Here is a 22,589-nt window from a genome sequence, read left to right on the forward strand (position 1 = left end):
CCGTGATGAAATTCAAAGTGTAAATATACTATAGTTATGCCAAAAGTGTACCCGGGGTCTGTGAAAGGACAGGCTGAGCGACGAGGCAGCAACCCAGGCAGCACTGGCCACAGTCACGTTAGCCTGTGCAGCTACTAAACTCCGACACACAGTTACACAAATTTGCAATTAGACATGCATTTTTGTAAAACGGCCCATATTTGCCCGCTACATAGTTGATTTCTCGCATAAAAAAGTCTCAGTCTCAGCCAACTCCGGAAGTAAAAATCCCATTGATTTTCTCCATAAGGATTTAGAATATCAGTCATTATAATAATGTCTAAACCATCCGAGGTAGACTGACCCCGAGCTACGGGTTGTGAAACGAAGGTTTCTGCTCCTGTAGAAGCTTAGAAGTCCATATGAAATCAACCTTGTTTTAAGAAAAACATGTTTTATCCGCGATTTAATGGAGAAAAACTACGCTACCCACAATCCTAAGTGTAACAGCAACGTCTCTGATTGGTCCAACTCGCTGTTACCATAGAAACATTTACCATACCTGCGAAACCGCAAACGGCTAGAGCGAGTTTCTGCCATTGAAGTCTATGATAGTTTCTGTACACGGTCTTGTACCTTTGCCTTTTTTGCCGTTTTCAAAATGTTTTTTTGCGCCAAATCAAATGTGTTATGCTCACTATTCATGTTATAGCTGGTTGGCTTGGTTCCAGACTTAAAACTCTATATATAAGCAATTTTCAAACATCAAGGAAACAAATGAATGGGGAAAAACACTTCCGGAGACAGAGCCGAAAAAAAGTGGGAGGTCACCGTTGAGCTCTATATGTGTATGTGCTTCGCTCAACCAATCAGCATGCAGCTCATCTAAATATTCATGAGCATACCTTATATGGCAGAAAACCTCGCGTTCATTCTAAAGCTAATTCACAGTGTTGCTTTAGGCAGCATAGAACAGCACACGGGCCATTTTCAGCCCAACCAATGTTACATACCCTATTAGGAGACCTTAAGGAACAGTGTGAAATACCCTATATAATCATTCTATCACCCCTTTCAAGGTGAAGAATCTTCTAAATTTGTTATTTTATTTTGTATTTGTTAAATACCAAAGTATTATCAGCAAAATATACTCAAAGAACAAAAGTAGGCCTACTCATTGCGCGGGCACAACGGCCTCTATTAGTGTTACATTATAATGTATTATATTATTCATACGGATGCATTAACATTGTAATGTTGTAGCTGGCTGCAGTGGAGCTAATATTTACTATTTTATTTACTGTTGGGAAGTCAAATTTACTGTATAAAAATGCATTTTGAGTTCAAAATATGAATTTGAAATTAACTAGTAGGCAAACTATGGTTGTCAAATAAATGTAGAGGAGTAAAATGTACAATAAAACAAACAAAAAAGTACAGTGTGTAGCGGGGTAACATTTTAAAACTGCATAAGTAAATGACATTGAAAAAAAAAACCTGTCTCCGTCTGAGTTCTGTGTTTCTGTAACATATCAATAAAGTACCTCCCTACCTACCTACCTACCTACCTATCTACCTATCTACCTATCTATCTATCTACCTATCTACCTATCTATCTATCTATCTATCTATCTATCTATCTATCTATCTATCTATCTATCTATCTATCTATCTATCTATCTATTTGGGCATTTCCTTCTCCAGATAAGCGCCACCCTGACCAATGGAATTGCTAGGTTTCGATTCTACGAGCCAATCTCATCGCTCCTGTCAGTTTGACTTCCTGGTTTGGGTTGTTGTGTTTTTCTGCATTGACCATGGCTGCAGAGGGCGATTTTCTGGCGAGATATCGTGCCGTGTCAAACAAACTGAAAAAGTAAGGTGTTGAGTTACATAAGTTCAAATAGAAAGATAACTGAATATCAGGATTAGCGTAACGTTACTTGACAATAATGCTAAAGATAAGTGATACAGCTAGCGCTAGTAAGCTAGGTTAAGCTAATATGTAGCCCATTGCCATTACTGTCCGTGTCATATTACGTTATCTAACCTAAATGTATGTGCATGTGATGCTGTTTCTAATGCAATATCATGTTGGTAGATTTCATTGGTTTAGTTAGGTTCATGAATAGTAGTAATTAACTGGTTAATTTAACTAGCTCCTGTCCAGGTGCGGAGCTAGATGTTGTAAACATACAGCTTTTTTTCAGATTTTTTTTAATCGTCATTAATGGCAGCTATATGCACTTTTTTTCAAGCCATTTGATAAAACAATGCCAGAAAATCTGTACATAATTTGGTAAAAACACGTTAGTTGCCAAGGACATCAAGTAATCCTGTAGAGCCTACATTGTATTTTGTATCTAATATTCTCCAGGGGCCCGTTTCAGGAAGGAGGTTTAACAAACTCTGAGTCTAACCCTGAACTCTGAGTTGATTTACCCTGAGATGGGAAACTCTGAGTTTCAAACTGGTCGGCGGAAATACTCGTGCACATAGAGCCAGTTTGAACATGTATTACGTTAAAAAAGTGGCCGCTGCAAAAGAGAGAGAATTTGCGTGGGAGAAAATTGCTGCTAGAGTAAATGCGTAAGTTCCAATATAGTGTATTAATATTATATTTAATCATAAGTACAATATTACTGGTGAAATGGCATTCAACCTATAATCTATGTCATGAAATGATCTATCTATATTCTGGGCCTCAATATCGTCTCCAGACGTATGTTTACTCCCTGAAAAGTAATACAGCTTCTTCATCAACGGGATCGTCAACAAAAAAAGGAAATGCCATGTTTTGAGAAGAAAAAAAACCGTTTTATTGTCTGCCTTACACAGTTAATAAATCAACCCTGTTTTTTATTCATGCAGATAACAAACTGCGCTAAAATGCACCTGATACAGACTGAATGAATGAATGAGGAAATGAGAGAGCGCTGTGTCAGAGGGAGGAGACTGAGAGAAACTCAAGGTTTCTTGAAGAAAACCTGCTCCCGACCAGGTTAGGTTCACAGGCTCAGTTACCATAGTAACTGACTGAGGTTAAGTTACCTCTCTTTCTGAAAGGGGCTGGAGTTACCCCTCTCTCTCATGTTTGATTAACCTCCCTTTCTGAAACAGAAAACCCAGAGTTTCCCTCATCTCAGTGTTAACAAACTCAGAGTTTTCACTAAACCTGAGGCCTGTACTACGAAGCAAGATTTGGCATTAACGAGGTAACTTCAGGTTCAACCCAGGGTTTTTTGTATCACGACGGTGGATCACTTGTTACTGGGTTCAATCGCCGTGGTTACTTATACTGGCGGGGGGAGGGGGAGAGAGAGAGAGAGAGAGAGAGAGAGAGAGAGAGAGAGAGAGAGAGAGAGAGAGAACCCCGTTAATTTTATGAAAGATATAGGCTAGATTTTCAGCGGAGGGAATTACGTATAGGCTATTTGTCGGCTTCTTGAGCCAATGCGCAAATCGGTTTGAATTATATTTTTTTATTTGCTCTCAAGTTCACTTCCCACTGCCAGGGTTGCAACTGAAATAATAGGCTAAAGCAACAGCAGTTTATGGAAAGGACAAGTGATCTTGTGCCTGACTGATGGGGAAGTGATATTGATAAGCGTCGGCTATTTTTTTGCCGGCTTTCCTTCCTGTTTTAGGAAGCAGCGACTGTATTGCGTTTTGCCTGTAAAACCGTGTCTGTGTTCTTCATATTTATGTAGAATTATAGTTTGCTCTTCTTATGTAAAATATGCGGCTCTGGTAGATGTTTGTGATTGGTCATGTTGTGCAAACACCGCCTCCTTTTATGTGAACGTGCACGTCGCTGGATTGGGAAACCCTGGGTTGATTGAACTAGTTGTTAACCACCGTCGTGACACAGGTTATGCGGGACCGCGGTGGTTAGGTTAGGTGAAGCCGGGTAACTGAAAGAAATCCAGGGCTGATCTTGATTCGTAGTACAGGCCTCTGCTTTCTGAAACGGACCCCAGCTGTCTTCATCATTCTGAAACCAGACCACAACAAAGGTTGAGAATGACTGGTTGAGTTTCACTCCTGCCACCTTAAGAGAGACATTTACTAGTTTGGTGTTTACTATTTTTAAGTTGCATAGAATAGGTAGGGTAGCAATTTGGCTATTACTAATCTTGAAACCTATTTTTGTTATAATATGCTGCAGTAGTGTTCACTCAATGAATGTTTAGCTGACAAATCTGCTACATTTGAATCCATCCAATAATATTCTGGGCTGCTTTAACTGCAATACACTTAGGAAAGCCATACATCCTCTGAATGCCCTAGGTCTCTAGTTTCAGGAGTTTCATAAGGCTGTGATTATCCTACAGATCACAACAGGTCATTTGATACAGTGACAGTACAATTGGGCTCATTGAATCCACAAGAGTCTCACCTTTCCAGTCATACTCAATTTATGCAATTCCAAGACTGTTTAGGGACCCCAGTATGCAGAAATATTCAAAGACACAACTTTAGAATAGGCAAATATAACACATTTATACTGTACTGCCCCGAACTGCATGGGATTATCATAAAGTGGACATGTCTGTAAAGGGGAGACTTGTGGGTACCCATAGACAGATTTTAATTCAGATATCTTGAAGTGAGAGGTCAAGGGATCCCTTTTGAAAAGGGCCAAGCCAGTGTTTCCCTCGCCAAAATTTTGCCTAAATCTGGAGTGTTATTTATCACCCTTCCCAACAAGCTAGAATGACATGGTTGATACCACTGGACTTAGGTTGTCTAGTGTCATATAGTACCATTAGTACAATTTAACCCGATTTGTACAAATAGCTTTAAAAGGGAACCCACTACAGCCTCTGAATGACCTTAAAGATCCATTAGCGCATTCATTCTTCTGTTTAGCACCGGAACAGTTAACTGAGGTGCTTTTACTATAGCTTGCTACTATAGAGATATTTTAGACAATTGAAATGCTTGTGTCTTTGTCGCAGACGTTTTCTTCGGAAGCCCAATGTAGCGGAGGCAAGTGAGCAGTTTGGTAAGTGCCAGCTAGTCTCTGCACAACTGTTGTAACCTAACGTTACCTTTACACTGTTAATGCCAAAATTACAGTATTTTTTCAGTATGCACGACATGACACCACCTTCAACCTTTCTCCTTGTTATCCTCCATGTTGTAGAGAACATGTTTCATCAAACGGTTTCTTCACAGTTTGCCTCGCATGTATTTTGCTGTTTTCACCTGTTAGGTCAGTTAGCCAAGGAGCTGAAGCAGCAGGACTGCCTTCAGTATGCTGCCTTCTGTAACCTGGCCATGGCTAGGTGAGTTGACACTTATGTATTCTCACACCTTTTGCACCAGCTTGACCTGAACCACCTCAGTGTCTAACACAACACAATAGACAACATTAAGTGATATTTTACACAATAGCCCACTTCTAACTTTGTGGCAACAATTTGGAAAAGGCCCTTTGTTGTGTTTGCCCTCATGCACAAAGCAAGGTTCATAAAGAAATGGCTTTCCAGTTTGGTGTGGAAGAGCTTTAGTAAATGTATCTTGAACAGAGCACTGACCTTAGCCCCATCCAACATCTTTGCGACAGTGCCAACTGCGAGCCAGACGTTATTACCCAAGATCAGTGGGCGACCTTGTTAATGTTCTTCTGGCTAATAAGGAGCAAAATCCCTCAAGCCAAGCTTCAAATTTTGTGCAAAGCTTTCCCAGACGTGTGGAGGCTGTTATAGCAACTTATTAATGCCTATGGCTGTAGAAAAGAAATGTTCAGCAGTCACATATGGGTGTATTGTTCAGGTGTTAGTTTCAGCCATGTACTGTACCTAAAGTCCTCCCTTCACATCATAAAAGATTCTTCAAGCAACTGCTGTTTTTTGAAAAGCATGTAAATGTAATCATTTGTGACACGCTTGAACGGAACCATCAAAAATGTACTACATTGTCTGTGCATTAATTACCGTTACCGTTCTCCACCCACGTTATACAAATCATACCATGTTTGTTAGGAACTTTTGGAATTTCTGCTATTATGTTTTAAATAGTCAGATCATCTCATAAAGGTACAGTGAGTGATGACTCCTCTCTAGTTATTCATGTCCCATACAATAAACCACCACAGGGTGACAGAGATGTTGGTCTGGCCCAGAGAGAGCCTGTATGTATTCATAGTGATTATATGTTTACTGTTGTTTTTACACATCCTGAATGTCTTGACTGCAGGTGTGAGCAGACTCTTTTTAACGCTCCCGGAGAGGCTCTGGCGTTAACCGATGCTGCCCGCCTCTTTCTCTCATCTGAGAAGGAGAACCGGGCACTGCAGGCCCCGGGCTTTGATGAGCACCTTCAGGCTGCACTCAACTGCTACAGTTTTGCCATCAAGGTACATTATGATTCCTAGTTTTTTTTGTGGTTAAAGCAACAGTTCTAAACACATCTGTGAAATATTTTTCAAAATACACAAATATTTATAGTATATATACTGTATGCAATTTTTGTGGAATATATATATATATATATATAGATTAAGGGTTTGCAGAATATATTACAGAGTAAATTTCTGTAGAGACTGTATAATAATGCTGATGTACAAATGGCTTACAGGTGCACATTGAGATGAACCAGCCTGTGATGGCAGCCAGCCTGTGTCTAGAACTTGGCAACGCGCTGAAGGTTAAACTTTGGATCAGATCTTCAAGCTGTCCTAAAAGATACATTTTCCTGCTTGGATTTTAACTTGATATACTGTTATTCAAATGACATGTTAATCTCAACTCCTCTGGTTTCAATAGGAGATGAACAGACCAGGAGAGGCTATTGTTCATTACCAGAGGGCTGCTGAGTTGCAGACACAGACGCCAATTGAAGTTCTGCTGTCGATGGGAGAAATGGCCACGTGTAAAATTCTCACCCGTGAGTTCAGTCAGACCGTCTGATACATCTGATATGTAGCTGGTGTGTGTTTTATGTGCACATATGATTTTTCTGCAGTTTAAGCTCTTGCGTTTTTGCAGGTGACTACGACGGTGCTTTGTCAGTGTTCACTGAGATGCAGCTGATATGCCAGGAAAGAGGACTGCAGCTACCAGGCATCAACACCCCTGTTGGTGAGACTTTTGCGTTTATCTACAGGCTCTACCTGGTATGAATGAATCCCCAGTGACAGAAGTTGAATTGCTGAGATCAACAGCTGGATGTTTAAACAAAGACACCAGGATCAGTTTTCAAAGGCAGTGTCTCACTTTCTGCTTTAATATCATTGCATTTTATGTGATTACACTGACTGGAAAGTGGTGAAATATTGAACTCTCTTCATTTCTTTTGTGTATCTTCATTTTCCTGAAAAAAGGTGCATTTCTGGACATTGTGGCAAAATGTGAGATCTCCAGAGTATTACTGCTGATGTTTCTTGAGGTAGGCATGTTTATTTTATATAAAAAGACAAGACATTGCAAGAAAACCATCTATATCACAATATCTGTGTAACCGAAGTGGAAAATACTGCCTTAATGAGGGAAAATCATTTTTAGAATGTATGAATCAATCCAGTTCTGCAATTCACTGAACATATGGAAAGCTATATTTTAACAGGGTTTTTATAAGTAGTATAGTATACTACTTACAAAGTAGTTTACTAAACTAATACTTATACTAGTATAAGTAGTAGTTTGGCAGCATGGTGGCCCAATTGTTAGCACTGTGGCCTCACAGCAAGAAGGTTCTGGGTTCGAATCCAGGTCGTTCCGGGCCTTTCTGTGTGGAGTTTGTATGTTCTCCCCATGTTTGCGTGGGTTTCCCCCACCATCGAAAAACATGCACTAGGTTCTCCAGTCAGTGCCCTTGATCAAGGCACTGGCTCAGATCTGGAGTTGGTCCACGGGCACTGTAAATGGCTGCCCACTGCTCCCTTGAGGGATGGGTTAAATGCAGAGAATGAATTTCACTACATGTATGTGTATGTGACAATAAAGTAACTTAAAGTAGTTGTAATGAAACACTGTGTACCCAGTGCAAAGCATTTTTTTATTTACCAGATACACAGCAAGATGTACATTTGCCAATTCTTTGTCAAATAGCCATAAACTAGCCAAAGGGCGAACTGTCAGAAAACAGAACTGTTACATTTTTAGAATTAAAAGAAGTAAACACCGCCACATCAGCAACACAACAAAAAATATTGCATTATTGATGCCAAGAGTATTGATATTGTATGACACTATATTAATTATTTATCCCACATCTTTACATTATGTACTGGTGCAGCAGCACTTTGTTGGTCTAATGTTGCTGTTTTCTGTGCAGCCTCCACCTCAGAAGTTGTTGCCAGAACATGCCCAGACCCTGGAGAGATACGCATGGGAATCTTTTGACCCTCACAGCCAAGGTAAATGCACCTCAATATTTATCTATTATCTATGAATTATAGACACTGTCTTTTCACTAGTAATGCAGATCATGAATCCTATGAGTGACATTTATTTGAAGTGTAAACATGGATCTTGTATTCTCTTTCAGTGACCTTCCTGCCTGAGAATGTTTTCCTGCTCCTGCAGTCCATAGTTGTGAGTTTTATCATCCACATATTTGGGGTTCACAGGATTTCCTGATCCTTCCTGCGTGGGGCAGGATGGGCTTCACGGCCTTCACGTGACAGAGATAAATGTGCTAGAGTTTGTCTTCCTTTGACAATGGAATTTGTTTTTTTATTTGCAGTGTTGGTAGACTTTTACCTGTCTTAATATGAGGCAATCAATATTCACAGTTCTTGATTAATGTTTATTCATGACTTAAATAAAAGATTCTTTAAAGCAACTTGTTCTGGATGAACAGACTATATCCACAGATAGTTATAAATGAGCATAAACATTGACAAGACTCTGAGAACTTGTCAAGGTCATCGGAATCTGCAGTTATGTTTTTTATTTGTGCAGCCTATAACAGCAAATCTGTTTTGCAGATGGCATGTCAGGAGAAGGACACAGAGTCCCTCAAGTCTCTTCAGACTGAGCTATGGTGAGCATTCAAAAGTGATAATTTCCATCATGTGATGGGAACTGAATGGCATTTGTATTGCTTCTCAATCCTAATTTTCCATATTGATTATGTGTTTGTTTTTTGTTTTTCTCCCGTCAGGCCGTTTCTGACTGCAGAGCAGAATCATCTTCTCCACCTGGTGGTTCAGGAGCGCATCACACCGTCTGGCCAAGGCATTTAGTTCAGTCAAGTTTTTACTCCCTTCCTCTGGGAACAATACTTTATATAATGGAACATTCCTGTTTCTGACTAGGTCTGTTGTAAGACCTAAAAAAGTGTTAAATGTTGTAACTTGCACTCAGTGAAATGCTCGCAATACAAAACTTTGCCCTTATTAAGCAAAGTCACACAGATTTAAAAATTAGTGAAAATTTCAGTAGTATTTTCTAGTACTGTGTTGTCCTTGTTTTTGTCAGGATGCTAACTTAAGACAACAATTTTATTAATTTTAATGAAATCTTGTGTGCTCGAGTGATGGCTACAGAACTGGACCAATTCATACATATTTATTATGTAACAGTGACTTTAGTTGCATTTACAGCAGTTTAATAGATAAAAGATGAAGGCTTTGCGTAATAATGCGTTTATTAATAAATGATATGGCTTAAATTCCAATGTAATTACGAGCAAATCCTATTGCATAGTTTGGAATTATGGTGAAATGAAACACTGTCTGGTTCATCCCTGGTTCAATTTATGTTCACTTGTACAAATTGCATGTACTTTTCTTATGATAGCAGCCAACTACAGACACAAAATCAAACATGATTTTAAAAAAAGAACTCAATACAAAATGTTACAAAAATATAATGGTTACAATGTACACAGATTTAAAAAGGCTACACTATACTTCAGTTGTAAAATAAGGATACATGATTAAAACTACTTGTACTGTATATTAAGGCTTGTCTTTCATGATTGTTCAAGTACTGCAACGGGAATGTTGCAGTTTTGCCAACATGCCGTACCTTCACAGACACAGTATTTATTCACTCCTCGACTCTGGAAACCTGCAGTAGTAACTGTCAGCCGTGATTATACAGGATGATAAGTACTGTCATCTCAGAAAGGGCTTATTATGCTTACGCTTTTTCCCTCCTACATAATCAACTTTGGTAGCTTCCTAAAGAAATAATTTTACATTTTGGTAAAAAATAATTTCTTTCATGCAGAGAGTTAGATGAAAAGATTGATACCACTGTCATGTATGGTAAACATGAAGCTACCTCCAGCTTCCGGTTAACTTAGCACAAAGACTGGAATCAGGGAAACCGCTAGCCTGGCTCTGTCAAAAAGGTAAGAAAATCCACAACCCAGCAACTCTCGAGATCACTAACTTAAACCACGATTTGTCATTTTTACACTTTAGTTTTTGGCTAGCTGTTTCCAGTCTTTGTGCTAAGCTAACTGTCTGCTGGCAGTAGCTTCATACCTTATGCACAGATAAGTCTGGCATCTATCCTCTCATCCAACTCTCTGCAATAAACCGTATATATTTCTCAAAATGTCTATTCCTTTACAGTATGAAGTATTGCCCTACACCTCTTGAATTAAATAGAAATCTATCAAGTAAAATGATTAAGTTCAGCCCTTCATGACTGCATGCATGACTTCCATTTCAATTTATAATATTCAAAATATAAACAAATGGCTCTTGTAAGTATACACACACACACACACACACACATACACATTTTCCTAGCTAGTTTTTTTCCCTCAAAAGTTTTGAAACTATTCCTATTCTTTAATTTCCCAAATTCAAACTGGGAACATAATCCTAGGCATGCCCTCATTCCTTTTATCCTCTCACTCGCTCTTCTTTTGCAGGATGAGGTAGGTGATCGCTAAGATGAAGGTGAAGACAAAAGAGATCCAGGCCAGGACATAGGAGTGTCCGTATCCTCCCTCCGTTTCATTGGTGTGAAGCTCGGCTGTGTAGATTGAGGCTGCTATCATTATACACAGGCCTGCAGGCGAGAAAAGGGGAATATTGTCACATACACCCAGACGAGGCACAATTAAGAAGTAATTATTGCTCCTATTATGAGATAAGGCCCATTAACGAGGACGGTGTAGCAGAAGGTTACACTGCAATCACAATCAAATTAGAAACATGACAGTTTCACCTTGTTAATTTCCCAATGATATCAAGTCATGACAATACTGTACATGTTAAAATCCCATTTTGTACTTTCTGTAAGTTTTTTTTATGTAGTAGCAGCGCTAAAGATAATCCATAATTGACCATCTTTACTTAATTGTATCGTGACAGCGATTGCTGTAGTTCACAGAACGTCTGTCTACATGAATACGTTCACTTTTACCAAAATCTGTCACAGCATGAGATCTTTAATTTAAATGTAGGATTACTACACCTATTTCAGTGGTATGAATGTGGCTTAACTTTACCATTTGGTTTTGAATACTCAAGTGAATATCATAACTTAATGACTAGTTTAAGGCTTTGATAATTATCACAATATTCTGCCCTTGTTGCCGAAATTGATCGAAAGGAAAAATGTCCTTGTCCCAGTTCCTGAAATCTGAACATTTGATAGTTTTGTTTAGTTGAGTAAAATGAAAAGAAAATAATCAGATTTATTGATAGTGAAAATGTTAGTTGTAGCCCTTATTAGTATATTTAAGTTCCAGACCAGGGGTCTTCAATGTTTTTTAAGGCAAGGACCCCTTAACTGAAAGAGAGACAGAGCAGGGACCCCCTACTACATATATTGTATAAAATTACAATAATACAATACATATTAAACTGGGCCTACAATAACGTGTGGGCGGCTTAAAGCCTTTATACATACCTTTTTAGTGTACAGAATACTAAGCTATTAAATAATTGTTGGCATCATTTAATAAATTATATAATTATAATTATACTATTTTATTGTTAAACATACATGTGGCGGAGTGAATCCTTTGGATGAACTGGATCTGTGGATGGCTACCTTGGTGACTACCTTACCCATAGGACAGTTAGCCTATCATTAATGTTTTTTTTTTTTTTTCACAAATAGGCTGATTTATATTTGCTAATAATATGTTAGATTCATGGTAAGACATTTTCATTTTTGAAAAAACTTTCAAAAATTAACAATAATTTGGTGGCCCCCCTGCAGTAACTCTGAGGACCCCCTTGGAGCCCCGGACCCCCTGTTGAACATCTCTGCTCTCCTCTATCTTCACAGATGTTTGAACAATCACTTCTCCACCCCACTTTACAAACAGCCTCTCACCTCAAAATATATTGTTTTGTTTTGGTACAGTTGTACTCTACTGCAGTGATTTTCAATCGTGTCGTTGAGACTCTACGGATTAACAGGTCAAACCTGCTGATGTAGACTCTTGAACCTGGATGACACAGGAGTGAAAATCACTGACCTTCTGCACCTGCATCCATGTTTGTTTTAACACTGAACACATCTGTACATTCTGCAGCTAAGCTCTGCTTACATACTTTTACTTAAGTAACATTTTCAATGCAGGACTTTTACTTGTAACACACAATTGCATCTATATTAAAACATATCCACTTATTGTTTTGTTCTGCTCTTCCTCACCTCCTCTGAGAGAAAGTTAACACATTTTAATATGCTACAGGATACAAGAAAATAAATCTATTTCTTACAGCTGCAGGTCAGAATTTTGACTGGGTTACTTACAGGCGATTAACTGTAAAATGCCGGTGAAGGTGAACCTCTGGCCTTTGGGCAGGGTGAACAGCTGAGCCACAAACACAAACAAGGCCAGAATGGCAAAAATACAGGCCAGCACTGAAGTGGCCTGCACCGCCTGGAGATATTCTGCAGCAGCAGGATGACAAAACAGACACACAGTCAGTGAAGGATCCACAACACAGATAGAAGGCAATGTTCACCTTGAAGCACTGTGTAATTATGTGCATTATAACAGCTCCATTACCACTATTTACATTCATACAATAATTACTGATCATGTATGAACATACTGTAGAAATGTACATCTTAACACTTTATACCTCCAGTCATATCAAGTCAATGAATGAACATTACCCTCTGGATAGTTTTTCAGGTTGGTGTAATGCCAGGCTGAGTTCGTAAACTCCCACCTGCCCCATAAGTCAGTTGACACTGTATCATTGATCCACCAGGCCTGAAGACACAGAGGGAGATGAGAATAAACACAGATATAAAAAATATCAATGCACACACAGTGGTTGCGACACATGCAAAGAAATATTTAGTACACTTTTTGCAAATTTACTGTCAAATGTTTAAACTTGTCTTTCCCTATTCAGTGTCCCTTTATATGAGCTCTTATTAAGTTGGCTGCTTGTTTTAATATTCTGTAAGAGCTGGTGAACGTTTCTCTGTAGATTTGCAACACTGCAAGTGTCAAAATACCAAAAACACAATTTTTAACATTAGAATCCAGGCTATTCCAAGTGGTTTAATGACACATGTGCTACCCTGAGCTTCCATACAGAAATACCTATTGCTTTAGGTGTTTGAACTAATCATGAATAAGACTTTTGGTTGGCATTTATTGGCTCATAAAAAAACCTTATGTTCTTACACTGATCACTTGGCGTATGAGAAACAAGATAATAATCATCCACTTACATTATCAATGGCGGCCACCAGAAGCAGGATGATGGTGGCAATGTGCAGAACAACGATTCCAGCCAGCATCAACATCGTGGCCTTCTGAAAACTGATAACAATGGAGAGGCGGAAGGATGCACACTATTATTTATTTTCCACGCACGGAAAACACAGGCTTGTACATTAGGAAGCATCAATTCCCACAGCTGTCCCAAATTAATACTGTTACTCAAACGCAAAGAAATACTGACAGAGAGCCGTTGCATGCAAGCTCAAACTCGCCCCAGAAGTCTCGCAGAGATTTTTTAATATGACACATATGCTGTCACGCACACATCGCATAACCAGTTTCACACTTTCAGTTTCAACATTTGTTTTTCTTTAAAAACATTTTTTTTCTATGACAGCTCAAATAAATTGCGACCCATTTGTTGCGCCCAGAAACACTTATCCGTTTGCTTAACGACTCATTTTCATTTTCACTGTTTCCGTCGACAAGAAAGGCGCATTTGTTTAGACCGCGGTGTTAGGGCATTCCCAAATTGGGGCCGCTCCATTACACACACAGGCACTATAGTCAACAACTTTGGAAAGAGCGCGAGAATACGGAAACCAATAATAAACAAACCTCTAACTCATAAACATAAATATAAACACTTGACTATTCCACTCTATGCTCATCTACAGAGTGTGGAGTTGCGTGTTCTTTAAAATACTTTTTATGCGCACAGTCATATCCGCACAATTCTTCAAAGCGCTGGTGGAAACCTGGAGTTAACTTTTCTCTTTTTCTCTACTCGACAACAAAAAAAACACAAATGCGTAAGAGCGTTCCACAGCGTATGGTCCATACAATACAACTTAACAAAGTGTAAACAACGTGAATAAACGTTACCTGAAAGTGCTTTAAAACACACGGCACCGGGAGTTTTTTTGGGAATGTGAAACGGTGTAGACCCACCCAGCTTTGAATTCACAGCACACACATCACCCTGTTTTCGCTCTCAATTCCCTCGCTTTCCTCTCACCAAGCCCCACCCATAAAGTTTTTGTTTTTTTCGTCCCCTCAATGAAATGTCCAGACGAACCAAACGGCTTCAGGTTGTCCCTTTCAACTCCAAACGCTGCGTAAAGAGTAGAGTCTTCAAAATCATTCATTGTTACAAAGGGGTTTTTAACACCTCCCTTTGTTCCTCAAATTCCTTCCCAAACATGCCGCTTCAAACCGATTTATTTTAGTGAAACTTCTCACCTGGGTGTCCTATCTCTGTAACAAACTGGCCACAACTACAGCTGCAGTGTTTTTTCCCTTTGAATATAACTCCAATATATTCTATATTATATATAATTCCAATAACATTTTGGACACACATGCATTCACACAGTTGCTGGTTCATTAAGCTCATAAAATTACTTTTTCAAAGATGGGAAATTAAGAAGTGATATAGACAGCAGTGCCCCAGACTCCAGGGACGTCTTCATCTTTCCAACAGTTACACTCTGATGGCAACATGTTTGGAAGCAAGTAAAAATGTGAATTTCAATAATGGCTCATGTAGATGCAGTTTCGATTGGTGCCAGAGAGTGACATTAAAACCAATAAAAACACCTTCAATAGATTTTTCACTGTGACTACAGTATATTGATTCTGCTCTCATTGCAGTGACACATGTTGAGTGTTTCCCATAGACCGCAGTCATTGGTGTTACCAGCATTACATTGTAATTGAAGGGAACTGACACTGAAATTGTATTTTATATGATTTCACATGATATATAATATAATAATTTAAGTCGACAAGAAGCTGTGCAGGAACATGATGGGATATTCAAGGTGGTTTTAACTGTCCAATACTATGACAGTCAAAATCATGCAACAGGACATGGACAATATTGTCACTGAGACATGTAACTTTTGAATTCACAAAAAAAAAAAAAGACAAGTTAGAGGTGACAAGACGTTGTCCTACTTTACTGCCACCCATCCCTCAAACCCTCACTGGGCTGGCCTACGTCACCATGTTGGAAAAGCTCCATTTACACACCGAAACACCAAGCCAACGTTTATACATTCACACTCTTTGGAGGCTGTTTTGGAAAAGCTCCACTCTGCAGGGGAGAAAAATGCCATTTTAGTCCAGAGGAGGGCTAAAATGGAGGACAAAGATATGCGTTTACAAATGTAACCAGCCTAATGTGGAGGTACTCTGAACCAAAGCCATGTTGAGCTACTGTAGAGTAATAAACCTCATTCACAATCAAAGTCCAGCCAAGTTTTTTTTTTTAAACCCATTTTTGCAGATAAAGCTAATAGTCCCCCAGGGTTCAAGACATCCAAAACATATAATGACATACACAAAATACATACACACACAAAAGAGGTTGGAAATGAACAGATATCAAGGACTTTAACTCACATTAAGTGGTTGCATCACATGTAAATATTCAGTAAAAGTTTTGCAAATCTGCTGTGCCGTAAAATGTTAAAACTAGTCTTTCCCCCACTTTGTTTTTATTGCACACACATACATATTTACAGTATATACCAATGTAGATAGACCCATTCATTGTGCCCTTTATATGAGCTCTTAATAATCCAATTCTGTGACACTTTGGGTGGCAACATATCAAAAATATATATATGTATTGACATTGAAATACTTTTCAAGTGGTTTAATAACACATCCAGTGGTCTGAGCTTCCACTGGAAAAGTAATTTATATAATACATGTAGGAACCTTTTTCTGTCATTTATAAACTTATAAGGTGACTATAAGATATTTAGTTTCTTCTCTGTGGACTGGCCTCTGTTAAATGGGAACACAAAAGGGTTGGAGTGAATAAGAAAAATTATCTACATTATCAATGGTGGTCACCAGAAACAGGATGGATAAAGACAGTCATATTTTATCCGCAAACTGTCATATTTTAAATAGATACCGTCAGATAGGTTTTATTATTGGCTGCAGTCAAATAATGCCATGTTATTAGGGGGTTACTTGACAGACAGACTTGGCAGTGGATATCTAGGAAAGCCTTTTATCACCAGCCTCAGATGGGAGAAAGCTCGAGCAGTTATGGGTCTTCTTATTTCTACAAAGACGCAGTATATAAAAACTGTAAAAGATTTTTATGTATCATTTAAGGCCTCAGCTCATGTCTGCCTCTGTCTTATCTTCCCTCAGACTGTGGTCTCTCAGTGAAGACCACATGGATGGAGGAACTCCTGATCCCAGTACTACAATGGTTGCTTTATCCTCCTCGTGGTGGATGAGGATAGATACCATAATAGCTTAATTTGCTCTTTTACCAACAACTCCCTAAGTTGTTGACAGTACATATTCACTCAGTAACCTGGAAACGTATCAGGATTAGGAATTATACTGACACGTTCCCACTCAGGTCATCGTACCACCGTTCTGATGGTATTTCCAGAATCCTCACTCTACTAAACCTTTACCTCAACTTCCTACTCTAATCCAGGTAGCCAGAACATAATGTCTTTGTTCTTTTTGTAAAACACATGCAAAATATTAACATATTATTGTGTATGAACATATCTAATATTGGAACAAGACATCAATATATAACAATATTACTAATAATATATATTTTTTGAAATTATGGTTCATGTTGAGATATGTAGTTCCAGCTACCATATTTGATTTTTGATTATGTAACAGCCATGGTGGAAGAAGTATTCAGATCCTTTACTCAAGTAAATGTAGCAATACTCTATTAAAAGTAAAGGTCCTGCATTCAAAATGTTGCTTAAGTAAAGTTTGTAAGTATAATCAGCAAAATGTATCAAAGTAAAAGTACTAAATGCAGTAAAACGTCCCTTGTGACTGACATATATAACATTTTTAGATTGTTAATACTGATGCATTAATGTGTAAGCAGAATTATACTGTTGTAGCTGCTCAAGGTGGAGCCAGTTACTTTATATAGAGCTGTGACTAATAATTACTTTTATTATGGATTAATCTGCTATAGAAGCAAAATGAGAACACAAAATGGAAATACTCAAGAGCATGTACTTCACTTGAGTAAATCCACTACTTTCCACCATTGGTCAACAGTGGCACAACTTTTGGGGAAAAAAACAATATTTCTTTACCCCACTTGTCAAAAGACTTCTGGAATTCTGGAAATACCTTCAGAAAAGCAGTGCATGTTTCAAAGACTGCCTGGTAATAATTTTTCAGAAAATTGGATGCTTAGCTTTGTGACTTGAATGTAATGGTGCTGTAATACACGAGAGAGGCCCAAACTGTGGCTAGGTTCAGTTAAAGTCTAGCATCTGTGAATCAGAACATTGAAACCAAATATCTCTTTAAGAGTGAATACATTTCTCACAAGTTCTCTGACTGGGCACTGATTGAGCCATAAGTGTAAGTCTCCGTTTTTATTATAGTATTGCTGACATGGAAATCATTTTGAGAGCTCTATTATTGTCTCTGGGTGTAGGAATGGACGAGGGGAAGTATTTTCTCCTGGCAGTAACTCTGAATAGAAATCAAAATTGAAACCATTATATCTGACCCCTGATGGTTTGTCATATCCTCACAGTGAATGGTGAGTGGGTGCTTGTTATATAGTATTGGTTCTCCTCATATGCCACATCTGAGTCACTAGAGTTTTTCTATTCCCATCACAACATGTGGGCCTCCACAGAAAGCACAATCTAACATCCATTGTGCAGTAGGTGTCCATTTGAAAGACATTATACAAAAGTAGCTGCTGCTTCAAAGGCCTGAAACTAGTCAAATCTTTCAGGAATAAATGCTGACAATAATCTCATTTATAACTCTGACTGTTGTGTTTCTTTACAGGCTGTAAAATGAAAATCAACATTTTTCACACCTTTCCTGAAGAGGCTTATATTACATTTGTTGCCATGCTAGTGGCCTGGCTCTAGGGATGGCAATGTAGGTTTTTTTTGTCCACCACTTTGGTCCAGATTAAATAATGTACTGAATAATGTATGAACTACCTGACAGATTGCAATGAAATTTTGTTCTGACATTCATGTTTTCCCGATCCTCTGACTTTCATCTAGTGCCATCAGGGGTGTCAGACCGGGGGTGGAAATGGGACTGAGTACCCAAAAAGATGCGGGGAGGGGCCCGTAGAGAATGCCTTTCTACAGGGTCCAACATTTTGTGCTACGCCCCTGAGCGCCATCATCTTGTCTAAATTTCAGTTAGTCCAATACTTTGGTTCATGACCATGACCTGCAAAACTTAATGACAGCAGCAGCCTCCGCTGTACTTGGTGTTAGTGCTAATTAGCAAATGGTAACATGCTCAAACACAAGTATACCTGCTTGGCATCAACATTGTCATTGTGAGTATGTAAACCGATGATGATAGCATTTAGCTCAAAGAACCGCTTCACAAAGCCGCTAGCATGGCTGTACACTTGCAGAGGCCACATGCAGCAACTAGCCTATGTGCTGAAGTTGTTGCGCAGCACACATCTTCCCACAACAAATCCCTGTCTCCTACACTCCCCAGCTCCCACCTCTGCACGATTCCTTTTGAACTGTCAGTGCACATTCCCATAACATCCAATCAATTATCACAGCCGTCACAGCAGGGTTTAGGTTCCAAAAGTCTGAGCTTCTCAGATTAATTCCAGAGACTCTTGTTGCCTCTGGACCCTCAGGCTTACAGCCGGTCCATCCTGATACAGCCTTTTCCAAATCTGCATGCAGCGACACAATAACTAAGAAACACCACAGTCACATTTGCCCTCCACCTCATGACTCATACCTGAATGAACTATTCCTTCACCTTTCATTCCTCTATCTCATATACAAAATGTTGGTCTATAACTGCCACTTTTATTAAATGTTTTAAGCATGTGGAAAAGAAAGCACAATTTGTTTTTCTTCTACAAAAATGTATGTTTATTTTTCAGACTTACCTCTAATCTTTTTTTCTTTTCTCGTGTGAACTTCTCGATAATCTTATTTCATCAGGACTCCTAAAAATGATTCACTCTTTGATTGAAATGGTCACAAGTCACGACTGGTAGACATCTGCGACTGGTGATGAGGGGTCGTAAGTAGACATTGCTTTGTTTAAGGGGTCACAAGCTACAAAGGTTGGGAGCCATTGACCTATGACTAAACTTTGTATCCAAGCAGCCACCTTCTCCTTGTACAAACCCCAAGATGTCAAGGATTTGGAATAATCTTACCTCTTCTCACCAACTTGGAAAATACCAAACGGATATTGTTTATGAATGAAAGAGGACAGATTCAGAAGTATATGCTGATTTAAATAAAAAAAAATTGTGTTTGTTTCTTGGGATTCATGGTATCAGATATATGATAGAATATGTTCATTAGACTAAACTACAGAGCATGTACAGTATGGTGTTACTGACATATTAACATACAGCAGTATAAGTAAGCAATACCAGCTTGACAAAGCAATAGGTCCCACAAGATTTGGCAGAATGCATGAGTAATAATAATAACAATCTAATGATATAATATATAATATGCATGAATACTTTAAGTTCATTTACTTTTACATAAACATACAATTTTCACTTTTACTTGTAAAAGTATTTTCACAGTGTAGTATTAGTACTTTTACTCAAGTAAAGGATCTGAATACTTTTCATTCAGACTCACCATCTGTGTAGCTTTTTCATTGGTCAATTGTTGATGACTCCTAATTAATCGCCCTCATCTGCAGGTGACACGTGTGCTGCATGTGAGCACAATCCAGCGATGTCTTGCAAACAGAGAAGAGATAAAATAACTTTGTTTTTATTAGTTGTAACCTTTTATTATTACACGTTTCAAGTTAGCCATTCGGTAAGTTTAGGACAACGGGAGGACGGTTTAACTGCCTATCAAGTTCAAGAGGCAACCGCTACCGGGTGGGAAAGGATTAAATACGACAACGACGCCCAGCAGGTACATTGGCGCCTCGTTGAACAGATTATCCAGGCCCCAAGTCTGCGAAAATCTACCCAGCGGGGGCTCGCGGAGCTTCGGCCGGAATCTGCTGCCTTTCCCGGCGAGCCAATACCATATCGTGCCCCGATACTTGATGATAGCTTGTCTTGGACTGTTGGTAATATCAGAACGGAATCAAGTAACTCGGCTTCAAACTCTGAAGATGGATATCAAGCAGATTTTACAGGTTAGAGCTAGGCTACCTTATGTTTGTTTGTACGTTATAATACCTTTTGTGGCTCCAGAGGGAGCTGCGCGAAAGCTGATAAATTACCCAAGTGATGTCACTTGAGTCAGCGTCGGTTGGAGCTGAAGACTAAAAGTCTGAAAATGAAAAATAATCTGTTGGTGTGAGTTAAAAATTAGTGACGTTATAAGACCTCTGTGTAGCGTTATCTCTGGTTGAGGCTAGCAGCTCGAGGCTACATTAGCCGCTTACTAGCATAACCATAGGCCGTATATAAGAAGAGCATAACACACCAGAATCTCCCTACTGTCCGTGGTCGAGTTGCATTGTGGGTCAATTTAGACTTTTTTTTTTTTTTAAGAGATTGTTACTTTTCAGAATAAGATTTTACATACAAAACATGATCAGTTTATAAAATATAGTCCATTGTTAGAGCTTAAACTACAAGTATATGAAGTAGTTACAATTAGCTCCAACCTGACCAACTACAGCTGTACTTTTCTGGAGCAATGTTAGGCCTATTTTTGTACTGTGGTATTGCTGATTTTACTTAAGTAAATTATTTTAATATTTTTTCACCACTGTGCAGGAATGCTTTGACATGGAACAGTAAAGGGTTAACCAACCAAATACCTTATTTTGTTTGCTTTTTTTTAAATATCCTTAGGTTTTCATGGAGTCCAGGGAAAGATTATGGGTCCATCATTTGACTCCAGTCCACATTTCTCTGAGTGGCTGGCTATGAGGCCCTTGGTGCAGTGTGATGATAGTGTCATGACCTTCACTGCCTCTGGAGAAGGATTCACACACCTGTTTGTGAACAGAGGTAAGATGTGTAATACTTATTATTGGAAATAGTGTTTGAACTGGTGCTATTTGAATGTTGTTTAACAGGCTCAGGTGGAATATGCAAATAGGGGAAGGACATCTTGTTGCAGTGTCTTTTTTTTCTTGCAATAAAAATATGTGATGAGCACACCGTTTCAGTGCAAACTAAAGGCCTTCATTTTACATGGCAAGGAGAGTGAATGACATGCATATGTACATAAGGTTTAACATGCATGAGCCTGTTTTGCCCCCTATTTTATGCTGGAGAACATGTTTACTGCAGCAGAAAAAGGTTTTATATACAGTTAATTTAAAATGTACCTGAAACAATAGACTTTGTGGTGGAAACTTAGTTTACTTTCTTAAAAATCAGCTTGGGCTGCAGTAACCCTTATTTTCTATTAAACCAATTTTTTTATTTTTTATTGATTGTTTATGCTGTAAAATGTCAGAAAATTAGAAATGCCCATCACAATTTCCCAGAGCACAAGATGAAAGTCCCTAAAATTGCTGTTTTTGTGCATCTGGCAGTCTAAAACTCAATTATTCAAAATACAGTAATCTAAAACTAAGAAATAAGCAAATCGTCACATTTTAGAAGATAATATTTGGTATTTAAGCTTGATAAATGCTTAAACCATCAATCAGTTATCAAAATTGTTTGAAATTGTCCTGTGGATTGACTCATCGTTTAAAGGTCCCACGACATGCTGCTCTTTCGATGCGTTTATATAGACCTCAGTGGTCCCCTAAAACTGTATCTTAAGTCTCTTTCCTGAAATTCAGCCTTGGTGCAGAATTACAGCCTATAGAGCCAGTCCCACAATGAGCTTTCCTTAGTATGTGCCATTTCTGTGTCTGTAGCTATTGAGGAGGAGAGGGGGGAGCAAGGTGGAGGGTGGGGGTGTGGCCTTGACCAACTGCCACTTTGCTTGTTTGAAAGCCATGATGTCTCTCTCTCTCTCTCATGGGTGGGCCAAATTCTCTGGGCGGGCAAAGCAGAGAAAGGG

General features: G+C 38.8%; 2 protein-coding genes across 4 annotated transcripts; one reads left to right on the forward strand and one right to left on the reverse strand.

Moving 5' to 3' along the window:
- Positions 1–1,754: 1,754 nt before the first annotated feature.
- f8a (coagulation factor VIII associated) lies at positions 1,755–9,890 on the forward strand. 2 transcript variants are annotated; one of them, XM_078281553.1, is made up of 13 exons: positions 1,770–1,855; positions 2,851–2,980; positions 4,941–4,987; positions 5,198–5,270; positions 6,184–6,343; positions 6,565–6,633; positions 6,753–6,873; positions 6,975–7,067; positions 7,310–7,374; positions 8,263–8,344; positions 8,476–8,522; positions 8,918–8,973; positions 9,094–9,890. In XM_078281553.1, exons 4-13 carry the CDS (start codon positions 5,263–5,265, stop codon positions 9,173–9,175), a joined length of 783 nt encoding a protein of 260 aa, XP_078137679.1. In that variant the 5' UTR covers positions 1,770–1,855; positions 2,851–2,980; positions 4,941–4,987; positions 5,198–5,262; the 3' UTR covers positions 9,176–9,890. The 2 variants fall into 2 exon arrangements, with proteins under 2 accessions (XP_078137671.1, XP_078137679.1); XM_078281545.1 differs by lacking the exon at positions 2,851–2,980 and having other exon boundaries at positions 1,755–1,855.
- Positions 9,672–14,613, reverse strand: emp1a (epithelial membrane protein 1a). Of its 2 annotated transcripts, XM_078281567.1 has the most exons (6): positions 14,482–14,613; positions 13,605–13,695; positions 13,035–13,134; positions 12,666–12,806; positions 12,240–12,354; positions 10,875–10,961 (listed from the first exon to the last, which is right to left on the reverse strand). In XM_078281567.1, exons 2-6 carry the CDS (start codon positions 13,677–13,679, stop codon positions 10,907–10,909), a joined length of 486 nt encoding a protein of 161 aa, XP_078137693.1. In that variant the 5' UTR covers positions 13,680–13,695; positions 14,482–14,613; the 3' UTR covers positions 10,875–10,906. The 2 variants fall into 2 exon arrangements, with proteins under 2 accessions (XP_078137700.1, XP_078137693.1); XM_078281574.1 differs by lacking the exon at positions 12,240–12,354 and having other exon boundaries at positions 9,672–10,961; positions 14,482–14,607.
- Positions 14,614–22,589: the final 7,976 nt, after the last annotated feature.

This window comes from Sander vitreus, chromosome 2, assembly GCF_031162955.1.
Source record: "Sander vitreus isolate 19-12246 chromosome 2, sanVit1, whole genome shotgun sequence".
Taxonomy (NCBI): Eukaryota; Metazoa; Chordata; class Actinopteri; order Perciformes; family Percidae; genus Sander; species Sander vitreus.